We start from the raw sequence: 16,431 nt of genomic DNA, 5'->3' as shown, positions 1-16,431 counted from the left end.
CGATGTCGGGGCAACACATCATGCTACATGCATGATGGTTTTATTGTTCAGTTTTCAGCGGTTTTTGTTTTACATTTCAAATATGTGTGCAGCCAGACATCATGTCAGGCTGCCAAAACTGACTCCTAAGAAAAGGGGAGACTGTTGTGTTTCCTCATAGTTTTACACCTGTTGATCCACTTTCTGTCAGCCGCACAAAGAACCTTCAAATCCCTGCAGATTTGTCAGCTGATCATGCCCTATCCTGTGATTGGCTGAGCTTCATGCCTGGAAAAGTTCTTTCACACTGTTCATCCTGGAGCTGCTTTATGTCCATGATCTGAATGGAAACACATCTGCATCATTGTAGCTACAGTCAATGTTTCAGTGTCAGGACTGAAGGTGGAGCTTTGTGCGTGTTGGGCTGAGGCTGAAGCAGTCGCCCCCCCCCCCCCCAACGGGAGCGCTCAGGCGTGAAACTAGAAGGAAAGCCGACGTCTTCCTCTTCCCTCAGAAGTGATCTGTGGCTGGTTGGACTTCATTCCACAGATGTGCTTTAACAAAGTGTGAAGCTGAACTCTGAGCTGTGACAGTGTGAGCAGTGTGAGAGTGTCAGTAGATGATCAGCAGAGGAAAGTGAAGCTGCTGTGAGCTGATGTCCTGAAGGGCTTTTAAAGAGTCTTTGAGTTTGACAGGAACATGAAGATGTTTGTGGTGTTTGTGATCCTCCTGCACGGTAAGTACACCTTCCTCTCTCTGCTCTCATCATCAGCTTTTCTCTTATCTCGCTCTAAAATGAATGTGTTGAAGTGCAGCAGGTCTTCAGACATGAGAGCCCAGTGAGTTGCGTCAAAGTTCATGACTTGACTGAATCGGTCTGTCACAACGAACGAGCGGGCGCAAGAGCAGGACTGTGCTGAAACTAAAAACAAACAATATCATCAGGAGCTATATACAAGGTACAAGTGAAAAGGAGCTCCAGGTAATTCAGGGACAAGGGAGGGAAAACCACACACGCTTATGATCACACTCCAGGGATGAAAACACGGACAGGTCCAGGAAGATCTATATAAAAGAAAACATGACTACAAGTCAGGAAAAGACTAGAGACGAGAATTTACAGGAAATAGCCGGGGCTACACTGACTAGTGTCGTTCAACGATCCAGCAGTCGGAAACACTGAGCTGTCACCTTGAGCAGAGGCTCGAGTGACAAGATAACGAGCAGCAGGTGAGTAATTATTTTCAGGGCACAGGCCTGAGGGTGGAACCCACAACAAGTTCAACCCCAGGGCCCTATTTCAGGAAGCCGGTTTAGTGCAAACTCTGAGTAAGTACACCCTGAGTTAACGAAAACTCTGGGTTTTCGGTTTCACAAAGCGAGTTTAGATTAATTCTGACTGAGTTACTATGACGACACACTCCGTGAAGCTAACCTGCCCCCTAGCAGGTTTACTACAACTAACCCTGACTGTCTCCGCCCCTTTGTCGGAAACCTGACAGTAGGAAGTGTCAGACATGGCGTGCCCCTTCCTTGAAGAGCCAGTAGATGTTGAAGCCCAAATTCTCCGCAGAGCTCTCCGCCGGGAGAGAGTGATTAGAGCGCGTTTGGACATTTTATCATTTCCTGATGATTTTCTGTGTGAACGTTACCGTTTTTCAGCACAATCTATAATTTATTTGAATAACATCCTCAGGCCTAATATTGCTCATGTGACACATCGCGGACATCCTCTCAGTTCTGTACATATTATTTGTATTGCACTTCGGTTTTTTGCAAACGGGAGCTTTCTGTATAATATTGGTGACGCTGAGCACGTTTCCAAGGCTACCGTCTGTCGGGCAGTCAGGAATGTTACAGTTGCACTGAAACGTCTCCTGTACTCGTCTGTGGTGTTCCCCGGTCATAGACCCACAAGATTTATCAAAGAGGGATGCCACAAAATTGCAGGTATCAGGATGAACGAAACTTAATTCATGATGTGGTGATACTTGAACTACTACTTAAATTTTACATTTATTTTCACGGTTCCCAGGCGTGATTGGCTGTACAGATGGCACTCACATTCCAATCATTGCTCCTTCAGTAAATGAAGGAGACTATGTGAACAGGAAGTCTTTCCACAGCATTAATGTACAGGTACATAGTTCCCTGTAGCATTTCAAACTAACAAATTATTTCATTATAGTAATGGATGCTAATTTGTGTTCTCTGCACTGTGAAGATCATATGTGATGCTGCCAACATTATCACAAATGTGGAAGCCAAGTGGCCAGGCTCTGTGAGTGGTGGTGGTGGAGGACCCCCACCTGTTTTTCGGGCCTCCGCTTTTTTTTCTGTTGGCTATAACAGGCCACATTTGAGCATACAGAGTAAGCAAATATGTACTTGTAATGTGCTCAGATAATTTCAATAAGTGCTTACAGAGGGAAAATTAATGTAGCCTCTAACTGCAATTGATTTACATCGGACAAACAGACCAAGCACTATGGCTCATAATACAATTACACCTTACCTGTTTGGACTATATTTTTATATTTCATTTTTACTTGCTGCCAGGAACGTTTGGGGCCTATTGGGTTGCACCTCCGCTCACATCACATCACAAAATAAAATGTATAAAATAAAAAATAAAATATAATAAAATAACGTGTTAAATGGGTGGAAATCCCTCGATCAATGTTTAAATTAACACTCACGCATTGACTCTGTCGGCTTTGTTTTGCCATGCATGCTCCCTTTCTTTTGCAGCTGAGGCTGTGTTACTTTTTTTCCGCAAAATTTGCATGTTATCGGCATATGCTGCCATCAGAATTTCGGCCTCAAGCGCTGTAAAATACATTGACCGCGCCTTCTTTCCCTCCGTCTCCATGGTGACTCGCTTAATCTGTGCTCCACTAATCAGGGCTTTATGTATCCTCGTGCGCGCGCTTAATTTGGGGTTAAAGCAACTCCGCGTTGATTGAACTAATTGTTATCAGCCTTTCTGAAACCGAATATTCCGAGTTGGACAGTTCGGGGTTACTCAACCCTGAGTATCGTTTTTCACTCTGAGTTTTCTAAACCGGCTTCCTGAAATAGGGCCCTGCAGAGAAGAGTGAGGGAGAGAGAAAGAAGAGAGAAACAACAACAACAGTGCGATCTCAGAGGTGAACGCCAGGGAGACACGGGAAAGCATGACAGTTTCTGTCAAACACTGGATTAGTTTATCTGGCTGTTTGTCACAGGCAGCTGGAAAACACATGGTCCGATAGTCGTTCCTGTTATACTACTTCATAATCCATGTCAAGTCCTTTGGTTGCTTGAATGTGCAAAGTTCTCTGGAAAACAGTGAAGCTCCATCACCTCCAAACAGTGAGAGCCTCTATGGTTTTTAGATATGCTCTACACTAAAAGATAGAAGATAAAAATATTTCTGTATGGAATATAGATTCCTAATAGCAACAAGATTCCTCCTTGTGAATTAATAAGTAAATATGTCATGTTGCCTTTGTAACATGTTTTGGAGCATTTGTGGACTGTTGGAGTGAAAAACTGTGACTGTCCTGAAGGAGTGTGACTGGTCATCTGTCTTGTCACACAAGATGGAAATTATGGCCTGTGAGGTTTGTTATAATTCTCCAGTTTCTGTGTTACTGACATTGTATCAATAGTTTTTTTGAATTGGGAAAAGAATGCTGTGTATAACTGAAGCTGTTATGCGTTCTTGGGCTACATGGTGTTCTGGTGGTTAGCACTGTTGCCTCTGAGCACAAAGGTCCTGAGTCCAACTCCACTGCTTCTCTGGGGTCTTTTTGTGTGGAGTTTGCATGTTCTCCTCATGTTTACGTCGGTTCCCTATAGGTACTCTGGCTTCCTCCAATGTCCAAAGAAATGCAGTTCATGGTATTAGGTTAATTTGTAATTCATTGGTGTGAACATGTGAATGGTTAGCCCTGGGACAAGCTGGTGATCTGTCCAGGGTGTAACCCCTCCCCCCCGTGACCCTGACTAGGATAAGTGGAATAGGATGGATGAAGATAATGTTGGTTGTATTGCATCTTTTAACTCTGGGTCAAACCCACAACATTCATTTGATTTGTGTTTGTGTTTCTGTCCTTCCAGTTTCCCAGCATGCTCTGGCTGTGGTGGTGGTGGAGGTGAATGAGGGGGAAAGGTCTGTCCTACTATCATGTCTGTACTCAGGTTCTATACCTGAGGACAATCCAACAGTGATGTGGACTCGCAGTGACCTTGATCCCAAATCTGTACACCAACAACGAGAAGAAGGAGACGATCTTACAGGACAAAACCAGCGTTACAGCAGACGCACATCAATGAATCGTTACGCTTTGATCATTAAAGACTTCAGCCTCACTCTGAGGAAACCCACAAAGACTGACAGCGGCAACTACACCTGCTCCATCAGTGCTGGAGGGAAAGAACGAAAACTCAGAGACATCCAGCTGCTGGTCAAAGGTCAGCATCAAATTCTAACACCTGCTGTGATTACATGTCGTATTCAGTACTACAGAGAAAGGTCAGAGGTTAAATGAAAGCAAAGTATTTCTTAAACGGTTTCTGAAGGTCTTGATGAGCCCAGCAGGAACGTTTGTAGACTTGACCTCAGTGAAAACAGCAAAACAAGAGAAGCAAAGCAGAAGAAATTCGTTCTGTGCATGTGCAGATGTGTTTATGTTTACCTCTGGGAGGTTCAGCACACACACATCTGTACATACATTAAACACATTAAAATTTTATGCATGGCCCAACACAAAACTTTTAGAGGCCTTTTGCTGCCACTTCTATGGTTGACACTTTGGTTTCTTGTCTTCTCAGACCAGCAGGTGGAGGTGAAGGTGAGGGAAGGGTCAGAGTCTGTCATCCTGCCCTGCAACACAACACCTGACCTGCCTGAGGACTCCACAGTGGAGTGGACTCGCTCTGACCTCGGACTCATCACAGTCCATGAGTATTCTAACAGAAATGATGACCTTATGACTCAGGACGAAGTTTACAGAGACCGAACGATGATGAGTGAAGACCTGCTGAGAACTGGAGACTTCAGTCTGACCCTGAAACACCCCAAAGTGAAAGACACGGGACGATACATCTGCACCATCTACAGGGACAAAGACATCCTGAGAAAAAAAGTCATGCTGCAGGTCAAAAGTCAGTGCTGGAGATAAAGGTCAAAGGTCAATACTGTAGACACAGCTTAGAGATTAGAAGTCATTTTGTTTTATGTTTCCCCACAGAACCATTTCCATCCTGGGTCAAAGATCTTCTGGTTCTCCTGTTTGTCTTTGTGATTTTTGGAGGTCTTTTATATTATTTACGTCACTATTACATGTCAGGTAAGAGTCTTTCCTACTACACTACCCATAATACCAGTGGTTAACAGGTGGCCTCTTGACTGTGTTCAGACCAGACACATGAGATCGTGAGATCAAAGAACGAGTCAGGAACAAACTGAGACACAATCTGATTGAGACTAGAAGGCAAGGAGGGCGCAGGGAGGTCATGTGACCATCACAGCTGGTGCTGATGTCATCGTGTTGTGCTTTGTTGTCCTCTCAGATTACCAAGTGGAGGTGGATTCAGGGGTGGCGTCTGTCAAGCTGCCCTGCAAAACTATATTTAAATTCCTAAAACACACTAAGGTGGAGTGGAGGGACAGAAACAACAGGAAGGTCCATGTGTATCAGAACGGCTCTGACCAGCCTGAAAAACAGCACCGGTTTTACAGAAACCGAACAGAGATGAAGAGCACATCTCTGCTGAAACCTGGAGACCTCAGTCTGACCCTGACATATCCAACGGATGACGACAACTTCACCTACACCTGTACCATCTACAGCAGGAAAGGAAACATACTGACAAGGAAAAATGTGCACCTCCATGTCAGAGGTCAGTGCTGCTTATACAGGTCAAAGGTTTTGACACACTAGACTAGACACACTGACATGAGACAAAGACCAAAGTAAAACAGGAAACACACCAACTGAACTCTAGACATGAAAACTGAGGAGACAGAAAATAGAGTCCTAAAAAGCAGGACAGAAAGGCACAAAGAAAGCACAAAACATAGTTTTTACCTTGTTTCTCCCCGAATCCCACACAGTGCTCACGTCTGTGGCGTGAATTGTGACAACCCCAACTCCAAATCTGTACAGTGGCTTCTCTCAGTTCCCAATACCTAGTGAGAAAACACATGAATTAAACTGCCAAGCAACACACACACAAAGTTCTCACTAACAAACCCATTGTGAACTCAACGATCCAGCACCGACTGAAGCTCAGCCACTCGCTTAAGTAGAGAGGCAACTGATGAAGGCAATCAGCTGGCTTCAGAGCAGGAACTCTCCTCAGCCTGATGATTCTTGTAATTCTTTCTTCCGGATACACACACTCATGTCCAAACACCTATACACATAAACAGGGACAAGGCTGTGCAGAGATTTTTAAATGGGCGGGTGCTCAAAGTTCAAAAGGGGCACAGAGAAAAGGCCGAATAACAACAACCCGCATTCATCAACAATCTAATATGGAATCACATCATACTATATCACTGTCATCAGGTGGGGACAAGGCAAAGCAAACATATTCCATGTTTACCTGATGGGTACAATGTTGCTCTTGTGGGGTTTCTGCTGCTCCTGCTGTGATAGTGCTGGAGGGCAGGGCTGTGCTGATCCGAGACTGTAGACATTAAATGCAAAGATTGGTGAACGTGCTTGGAACCATAAGGAAACAAAATAAACTCGGCTCTGCCTGTGACTCAGTTTGCCTCTCTTACTCTTTCATCTCCTCATCTCATCTATCACTCTCCACTCGATGTCCATCTGACAACAAGGCACAGTTTGCTATTGCATTAATCTATTATTTAATTATCCACACTTCACAAATCTTGCACCTAATCCATAACAAAGTAATGATAGACAATATTATAGAACTATTCTTACGAAGCATTTATAGACCGTGTTATATCATAAATAATAATTTTTAAAAATCTATACACATAAAACAAACACTAATATAATCTGTTTCTTATTGTGTTTTCTTTAACATACAGTGTGTCTTTTTTAATATCATAATCATAATAATCCATAATTATGCTGATATGCATATCATCATATTGCATATGCAAGTCCCTCAGAAAGGCAGGAAAAGCCCTGTAACTTACTTTAAAACCAAATATGTTCCCTAAAACCGTGGACAGAACTACAGACCCATGACAGTTGTCTTTTTTCATGTAATTTGAACAAGCCTCTTAAAAAGTCGGTGATCACAGTCGGCCTCTCTCGGTTTTTATTACCACTGTTCATTTTAAAGCTCGGTTTTTAAAACCTTACGATGTAACTACAGCCCAGCCCATGCAGCAGTATAATAATGACTAATAATATATTGGAGTGGGCCTGATACTCATGTCCCAGGACAGGCCCATGACAGTGCTGCCATCAAATTGCCTTTCTTTGCTTTGACTCTGTCTCCAACAAGAGGTGAAGCAGATGTTCTTACATTAATGGAATCACTAATACAACAGATCACCTGAAAACGAGTAATGAATTTGCTGAAACAGATGTCTTTATTAATGAATTGTACTGACTAGTCTGTATTTCTCTCAGCTGAGCTGTTTCTGAAAGAAGAACTCGTTCATGTCACAGAACAGACGTCTTTATGACATAATGTATCTGGCATGCAGAGAATCATGTTCATTTAGATGTTGCTGACATTTAAAATTCAGTTTTGCTTTTATTTTGAAACATTTTTATTTTATTTCAATATTTTTTTAGTCTGAATAAATCAAACTTGCTTGATAGGACAGCTCTCAGGTAACAAGATGGCAAAAAAGTCTTTGACTCTGAAATAAAACAGCAGAGTTCTTTAAGACAGAGCTCTGCTGCTGATTAGACAGAAACCAAATAAGACAGTTTCTGTTCAGTTGAACATGTTTCAGACTGGAACCAGTCAAACTTGATTTCATTGCAAAGATGCCATTTTCTCCATTCAGACAAAACATGTTCAGAGCTGCTTCTGCTGCACAGCTCATGTTGTGTTGTGACTCCTCTCAGTCCCCCAGGTGGAGGTGGATTCAGGGGAGGCATCTGTCCTGCTGCCCTGCAAAACTACTATAAACCTGCCTAAAGATGCTAAAGTGAAGTGGATGACCAGATTCAACAGGAAGGTCCACGTGTATGAGAACGGATCTGACCAGCTTGAAGATCAGGACAACCATTACAGAGACCGAACACAGATGAATAAAGACCTGCTGAAAACTAGAGACCTCAGTCTGACCCTGAAAGACCCCACAGACTGGGACGCAGACATCTACACCTGCACCGTCTGCAACAGGGAGGGGAAAAAAATCCTGATGAAACAAGTGGAGCTGAAAGTCAGAGGTCAGTGCTGCTGCTGGGTGTGAGCTGCAGAAGAAGAAGAGATGATGAGATCTTCATGAACACAAATCTTAGTTTGTGCTTTAGACTGTTTATGAAATTTGTTGTCCTTCAGTCTGTCAGGTGGAGGTGGAGGAGGGGGCGGAGTCTGTAGAGCTACCTTTCAAAACCACAAAAGACCTGCCTGCAGATGCTAAGGTGGTGTGGTGGAACAATGATGACAGGAAGGTCCACGTGTATAAGAACGGCTCTGATCAGCCTGGAGAACAGCACCAGGTTTACAGAGACCGAACACAGATGAAGAGAAGATCTCTGCTGAAGCCTGGAGACCTCAGTCTGACCCTGAAACAGCCCACAGAGAGAGACAGTGGGAGGTACAGCTGTAGAGTCTACGGGGAGATCAAGAGATACAAAAGAGTGCTGCTCAGAGTCAAAGGTTTGTGTGTGTGTGTGTGTGTGTGTGTGTGTGTGTGTGTGTGTCTTACTGTGTGTGTGACTGTCTTGTGTCTCCTCTGCAGGGAGAGTTCAGGTCCAGGATCAAACAGGGGACATCAGGAACAGAAGCAGCTCCATTGATCTGACTCCTCTGATGGCTGATCAATCAGTTTGATCTGTGTGTTTGTGCATTTTCTACCTTAAATGTCCTGTATATTGACTGTTACCTGTAATGTCACTTTCTGACCAACAGCTGGCGCTCTTACAAATACCAGATCTGATTTGACTGCAGTTATATCAGAGGACATTTGGCCTCAGTCAGATGTGACTTGTGTCCAGTCACATCTGTCAGTGACCTGTAACACTGATGAATCGCTAATGAATTGATACACATTACGTATTAAGCAGAATATTGGGCTATTATTAATCTGAAGATTTAAGAACTGCTGCTGGAGCTGATGCTCAGTAATAAATAAATACACACAACACAAAATGCTTTTGCAGGTACCATGTATTTAAACAAAATCAAGGAAAAACAAGGGAAGAAAAGGAAAAATGTAAACAATCACCCTTTTCTTTTCTTTTTTTTCGCCTGTCCTGTTTGGTTCTTTTGCCATCAGAATTATTGTCTAAAGGCCAAAAAAGATGCCCAATGCATTTACTTTACCAAATGGACCATCCCAGCCTTGCCGTATTGGTCTATTGATTCACCTTTGCTTTTATTGTTTATTTTATTTTATTTTCACTTGCTACACACGGGACAGACATGACTGGGGAAAAGAAAAGGGAGAAAGAAAGAGGGAAAGAAAAACAGCGGTGAAGAGGAACGATGATAAAGGGCAAAAAACAAAAACCAACAAAACAGACAAAAAATGCATATATCAACCACATGGATCACCTGCTGAGAAAGAAAAAAGAGAAAACAAGCAAAAAAAGAGACCAATATAATAAACAACATCATCGCGATTATCTATGTGAATATAACAGTAAATACTAAATATTGAATATTATTGTGCAGCACGTAGGATCGACAGCGCTCAGTGCGCTTTGGTTTGACAGTGTGGGCAGTTGTTGGTAGACGTATAACCCATCTTGAACATCCGATAACCTGTATTGAATTAATTGCAGACTGGGATTTCTAATTAAATGAAAGGTTTTTAAGCAAATCTGAGACCAGAAGTTTTGGTCTAAGTTAACTGATAAATCCGCTTCCCATTGAATCTCAGGGGTTAGAAGTTCATAGGTCACGATGCAGGGTCTCACACTATACGGCCTGATGCTCTGATGCGACCTGAGTGCTCAGACTGTGCATCCATAACATGAAGCTTATCATACAAAATCTGTCCCTTGCTCTCCCTCTCTCTGTCTTTCACTCACACAGACACACACCACCATCAACTTTGCTAAATTACTAATGAAAAACATTGACCAGGCAGCTGTGATTGAGCAGCAATGTCCATCCAACTCTTTTCATGGTTGTTGTAGTCGTGATAATTTTGTGAGGCCACATTGAAAAGCCTCGGATACGGAAGCGTAGAGCTGCCACCCAGGCAAAAGAAAAATAGAGCTATATCACGTAATACCGGGATATATCACACATGAAAAGTCTATTGTTCTAACAATACTCAGGCGTGAAACTAGGAGGAAAGCCGACGTCCTCCTCTTCCCTCAAAAGTGATCTGTGGCCGGTCGGACTTCATTCCACAGATGTGCTTTAACAAAGTGTGAAGCTGAACTCTGAGCTGTGACAGTGTGAGCAGTGTGAGAGTGTCAGTAGATGATCAGCAGAGGAGAGTGAAGCTGCTGTGAGCTGATGTCCTGAAGGGCAACACCTTTTTTGCTCATAATACCCCCCCCCCCCACACACACACACACACACACACACACACACACACACACACACACACACACACCCCAAAGCAACGCCGCCCTGGGCAACGGCCCATGTCGCCCCTATCAAAAAACCACCACTGCCTGGGAACAAAACAAACTATAGCCAAGGGTTAGATTGAAATATTGAGTCCTTAATTTCCATAGATTATTGTGGCTGACTTATAATAATAGTAATAATAATAATAATAATAATAATAATAATAATAATAATGGATTGCATTTATATAGTGCTTTTCGAGAACCTCAAAGCGCTGTACAATTCCATTATTCATTCACTCTCACATTCACACACTGGTGGAGGCAAGTTACAGTTGTAGCCACAGCTGCCCTGGGGCAGGCTGACTGACTCAGAGGTGTGTTATGGTGTGTGGGGTTATAATATTACCATATGCCATGTTAGACCCTTAATTAAAGACTGTGAATCATTATGTAGTTCTAGTTTGCATTATTCTCCTGAATTAGAAGAAGGTGATAACTGTTACATAACCTGGTGATAAAGACCTGTGTGTGTGTGTACCTGTGTATAGTGCATTTCACAAGTGGTGCCGAAACCCAGTGTCCGGCCGGCGTGGGGTTGTCCGACCCACAGGCTGCGCCGCCCGCCCAGCCTTTGCAGTTTCTGGCGCAGATGCTGGTGGAGATGGCAAAGATGAGCCGGGACCAGGCGGCGGCCCAGCGGGCTCACCTGGCTGCGCTGCAGGAGCAGACGGACTGGCAGACGCTGGTTCTGGAGCGGCTGGTTGGGGCCGCTGCTCCGCCGAAGCCCCCGCCGCTGTCGGTGGCGATGCCCCGGATGGGGGACGGGGACGACCCCCAGGTTTTCCTGGAGACTTTTCATGCCACGGCGGAGGCCTGCCAGTGGCCGCAGGTGGAGTGGGCTCCGCGTTTGCTTCCTCTGCTGTCGGTGGAGGCTCAGACGGCGGCCCTGAGTCTGCCGCCGACCTCGAGGAGCAGCTTCCAGGACGTGAGCTGGGCGGTGGTGGACAGGATGGGGCTCACCGCTGAAGATCATCGCCGGCGGTTCCGGGCCTGTCGGCTAGCCGCTGCGGATCGGCCGTTTGCTTGGGCCCGGAAGCTGCGTGACGCGGCGGTGCGCTGGCTGCAGCCGGGATCGTCAGAGGGCGAGACGCTGCTGGTGGACAAGGTGGTGCTGGAGCAGTTCGTGGAGGGGCTGCCCGCAGAGATGGCGAGATGGGTCAGGTTCCACCGTCCCGCAAGCCTGGAGGTGGCGGTAACGTTGGCGGAGGACCACCTTGCCGCTAGAGCGGGGGAGCCCGGGGACAGCGGCCGGAGGCCGAGCAAACAAGCCCCAGTGCCAGCACCGAGGCGCCGGGTACCTGCGCCAGGGCAGGCAGAGCGGGCGCCGGCGCTGAGCCCCACTAATCCTTTTGCTGCGTTTGTGCCTTCCCAGGGATCAGACATGAGCAGTGCCGCCCCTGAGCCACGGAGAACAGCACAGACGCCGGGGCAGGAGTGCTGGAAGTGCGGGCAACCGGGACACCTGAGGAGGGACTGTCCTCTGATGGAAGTGGGGCAGGTGTTCCGCGTTGCCAGTGCCCCAGCACCCTCTCCCGGTCCAGGAGGGACATACAGCATTCCGGTAAGGACTCGAAGGGGTATACGCCATGCTTTGGTGGACACGGGCTGCATGCAGACCCTCGTGCACCAAGGCTTGGTTCGCCCCGGGGCATTGCTGGAGGCGGAATGGGTGGAGGTGAAGTGTGTTCATGGTGATGTTCACAGGTATCCCATAGTGCCGCTGTTATTAAAGTATAAGGGCAAAACGCATAGAGTAACGGCTGCGGTTAGCCCGCACCTGTCGCATCCCCTAATTCTGGGCACGAATTGGCCGGGGTTTCATCATCTGTTGGGACAGTATGTGGGGATGCGATCACGACCGTTAGTAGCATGTAGTGTCTGCGCGGCGCTCAGCGGTGACGCGGGGTCGTCCGACACTGACTCCGGGGAGGGGGAGACGGCGGGTCCTTCATGGGAAGCCCCGCCGGCTCTGGAAGTTTCCCCCACGGGTGATTTCCCACTGGAGCAGTCTCGTGATGACACCCTACGCTCAGCCTTTGACCAGGTGATTGAGATTGATGGTCACGTGGTGCGCCCTGAAGCCGTGCGGACCTACCCGCGCTTCATTTTATCAAAGCATAGGTTATATCGAGTGAGTCGTGACACTCGCACGGAGGAGACACACACCCAGTTGTTGGTGACGCAGGGCCGCCGGGAAACGATTTTCCAGGCGGCTCATTATAACCCCACGGCAGGGCATATGGGATACGAAAAAACTCTGGAGCGAATAACGGCCCGATTTTATTGGCCGGGCATCCGAGCGGATGTGCGCCGCTGGTGCGCATCCTGCCCGGACTGCCAACTTGTTAATCAGCCGGCCATACCAAAAGCGCCTTTGCGCCCGCTCCAACTCATGGAGGTCCCGTTTGAGCGCATTGGCATGGACCTCATCGGGCCGTTTCATCGGAGTGCACGCGGCTACCGCTTTGTATTAATACTGGTGGATTATGCAACGCGGTACCCGGAAGCAGTCCCGCTGCGCACCATCTCTGCAAAGAGTGTGGCGCAGGCACTGTTTCAGGTCATCTCCCGAGTCGGAATCCCGAAAGAGATACTGACTGACCAGGGCACGTCGTTTATGTCTCGTACACTGCGGGAACTGTACGAATTTCTGGGCATTAAATCTATTCGGACCTGCGTCTACCACCCCCAGACGGATGGGCTGGTGGAGCGGCTGAATAAGACTTTAAAGTCCATGATTCGTAAGTTCATTAACGAGGATGAACGCAATTGGGATCGCTGGCTAGACCCTCTGTTATTTGCAGTGCGGGAGGTGCCCCAGGCCTCCACAGGATTTTCTCCCTTTGAATTGCTGTTCGGCAGGAAGCCGCGTGGGGTGCTCGACCTGATTAAAGAAAGCTGGGAGGACGGTCCGAGCCCCGCCAAGAATGAGATTCAGTACGTGTTGGACCTGAGAGCGAAACTCCACACTTTGGGGAGGTTGTCACGGGAGAATTTGCTCCAGGCTCAGCAGCGTCAGCAACGCCTGTATGACAGAGGGGCTAGACTCAGGCAATTTTCACCGGGAGACAAAGTGCTTGTATTACTCCCTTCTTCCAGCTCGAAGTTGCTCGCCAAGTGGCAAGGACCCTTTGTGGTCACACGGTGAGTCTGGGACGTTGACTATGAGGTCGCTCGGTCGGACAGGGGAGGGGCCACGCAGATTTATCACCTCAATCTCCTTAAAGAGTGGAGAGAGGTTGAAACCGCTTCTCTGGTAAGCCTGGTTAAGGAGAGAGATGAGTTGGGGCCGGAGGTGCCAAATTCCATCATCCCCGCCTCCCTCCCTTGTGATGACCATCTCACACAGGCCCAGAGAGCGGACGTTGTCGCGTTACAACAGCGTTTTGCAGATGTGTTCTCCCCCCTGCCCGGCCGCACGTCTCTCATTGAGCATCATTTTGTAACGCAGCCTGGCGTGACGGTGCGTTCACGGCCCTACAGGATTCCTGAGCATAAACTGCAAATCGTGCAGAGGGAATTGGCTGAAATGCTGAAAATGGGAGTGATAGAAGAGTCGCACAGCGCCTGGTGTAGCCCCATCGTTCTTGTGGTGAAGAAGGATGGGTCTATACGGTTCTGTGTCGACTATCGCAAGGTGAATGAAGTGTCACGTTTTGATGCTTATCCCATGCCCCGGGTCGACGAGCTCCTGGATCGGCTGGGCACGGCCCGTTTTTTCACGACCCTGGATTTGACCAAGGGCTACTGGCAGATTCCCTTGTCTGCCGAGTCCAGGGAGAAAACGGCCTTCTCCACTCCGTACGGGTTGTACCAATTCGTTACGCTTCCGTTCGGCTTGTTCGGAGCCCCTGCCACCTTTCAGTGCCTCATGGACCGGGTGCTGCGTCCGCACGCTGCATATGCTGCTGCCTACCTGGATGACGTGATCATCCACAGCGACACCTGGGCGGAGCATGTGCAGCGGGTGGTTGCGGTACTGGAGTCCCTGAGGAGGGCGGGGCTCACAGCCAACCCGAAGAAGTGTGCGGTTGGACGAAGGGAGGTACAGTATCTGGGGTACCACTTGGGGGGCGGGCAGGTGCGTCCACAGGTGGAAAAGACGGCGGCTATCGCATCCTGCCTGCGCCCCAGGACTAAAAAGGAGGTGAGACGGTTTCTGGGGCTGGCAGCTTACTATCAGCGTTTCGTGCCAGGGTTTGCGCAGCTGACCAGCCCCTTGACCGATCTCACCCGAAAGGGTGCTCCAGATCTGGTTCAGTGGACGGGGCCGTGCCAGGCGGCGTTTGTGCAGGTGAAAAAGTCTCTCTGTGGGGAGCCGCTGCTTCACACTCCTAACTTTTCCCTCCCTTTTGTTCTGCAGACTGACGCCTCGAACAGAGGGCTGGGGGCCGTTTTGTCCCAGCAGGTAAGGGGGGACGACCGTCCCGTTCTTTACATCAGTCGGAAGCTGGCGGAGCGTGAAAGACGGTACAGCACTGTGGAGAAGGAGTGCTTGGCTATCCGCTGGGCAGTCGACTCCCTTCGCTATTACCTCCTGGGGCGCTCATTCACCCTCTGCTCGGACCACGTCCCGCTGCAGTGGCTCCACCGCATGAAGGATGCCAACGCCCGGATCACCCGGTAGTATCTGGCTTTACAGCCCTTTAAGTTCAAGGTGGTCCATAGGCCAGGGGCGCAGATGGCGGTGGCCGATTTCCTGTCTCGCTCACGGGGGGGGGGAGTAGGTTCGGCCGGACGGCTCCCCGGCCTCAGTCGGGCGGTGGGGGTGTGTGGCGGAGGTGTGGTCCCGGGCGCGGCTGCAGGGGAGGAGTGGTGCAGTGGGCTCAACGGGGCGGTGCTGGAGATGCCAGTGTGAACAGCTGATGGCGATTTGGACTGATAATGGTTTCCTTCCCTTTTTATAGTGAGACGGAGAGGAGCGGAGGGGAGGAAATCAGCTGGGACCGACAGCTGTCAGACTGTGTTCAGTCATAACCTGGGAAAACTGTAAATAAATGTGGAACCTGGTGATAAAGACCTGTGTGTGTGTGTACCTGTGTATAGTGCATTTCACAAAGAGTTTGAGCAATGCTCCACCATTTTGAGATCTGATGCTGTCTGCGTACGGTGTCCATCTCCCACGCGTGTGATCATTAAAATCATCGTTTGACTCAACCCGGCCGGACCAGTGTTGTTATTGTGGTTTTTCCTCTTGTATACATCCCCAATATTTGAATCCGTAACAGGTGCCAGTAGAAATCACTGATTAAAATAAACATAAAAAAAGCCTGTCACATATTGAAAGGTTTTACTGTTCAGTTTTCAGCTGTTTTTGTTTTACATTTCAAATATGTGTGCAGCCAGACATCATGTCAGGCTGCCAAAACTGACTCCTAAGAAAAGGGGAGACTTGTGTTTCCTCATAGTTTTACACCTGTTGATCCACTTTCTATCATCCACACAAAGAACCTTCAAATCCCTGCAGATCTGTCAGCTGATCATGCCCTCTCCTGTGATTGGCTGAGCTTCATGCCTGGAAAAGTTCTTTCACACTGTTCATCCTGGAGCTGCTTTATGTCCATGATCTGAATGGAAACACATCTGCATCATTGTAGCTACAGTCGATGTTTCAGTGTTAGGACTGAAGGTGGAGCTTTGTGCGTGTTGGGCTGAGGCTGAAGCAGTCCCCCCCAACGGGAGCGCTCAGGCGTGAAACTAGGAGGAA

General features: G+C 47.8%; 1 protein-coding gene across 1 annotated transcript; it reads left to right on the top strand.

Annotated features, from left to right (window-relative positions):
• The first annotated feature begins 606 nt into the window (after positions 1 to 606).
• LOC143414221 (uncharacterized) lies at positions 607 to 8,658 on the top strand. The gene is made up of 8 exons (XM_076878125.1): positions 607 to 715; positions 4,084 to 4,437; positions 4,798 to 5,130; positions 5,217 to 5,315; positions 5,539 to 5,868; positions 8,034 to 8,360; positions 8,473 to 8,563; positions 8,616 to 8,658. Exons 1-8 carry the CDS (start codon positions 679 to 681, stop codon positions 8,656 to 8,658), a joined length of 1,614 nt encoding a protein of 537 aa, XP_076734240.1. The 5' UTR covers positions 607 to 678.
• The last annotated feature ends 7,773 nt before the right edge of the window (positions 8,659 to 16,431 follow it).

This window comes from Maylandia zebra, linkage group LG3 (genome assembly GCF_041146795.1).
Source record: "Maylandia zebra isolate NMK-2024a linkage group LG3, Mzebra_GT3a, whole genome shotgun sequence".
Taxonomy (NCBI): domain Eukaryota; kingdom Metazoa; phylum Chordata; class Actinopteri; order Cichliformes; family Cichlidae; genus Maylandia; species Maylandia zebra.
This window is presented reverse-complemented; position numbering and strand designations above follow the sequence as displayed.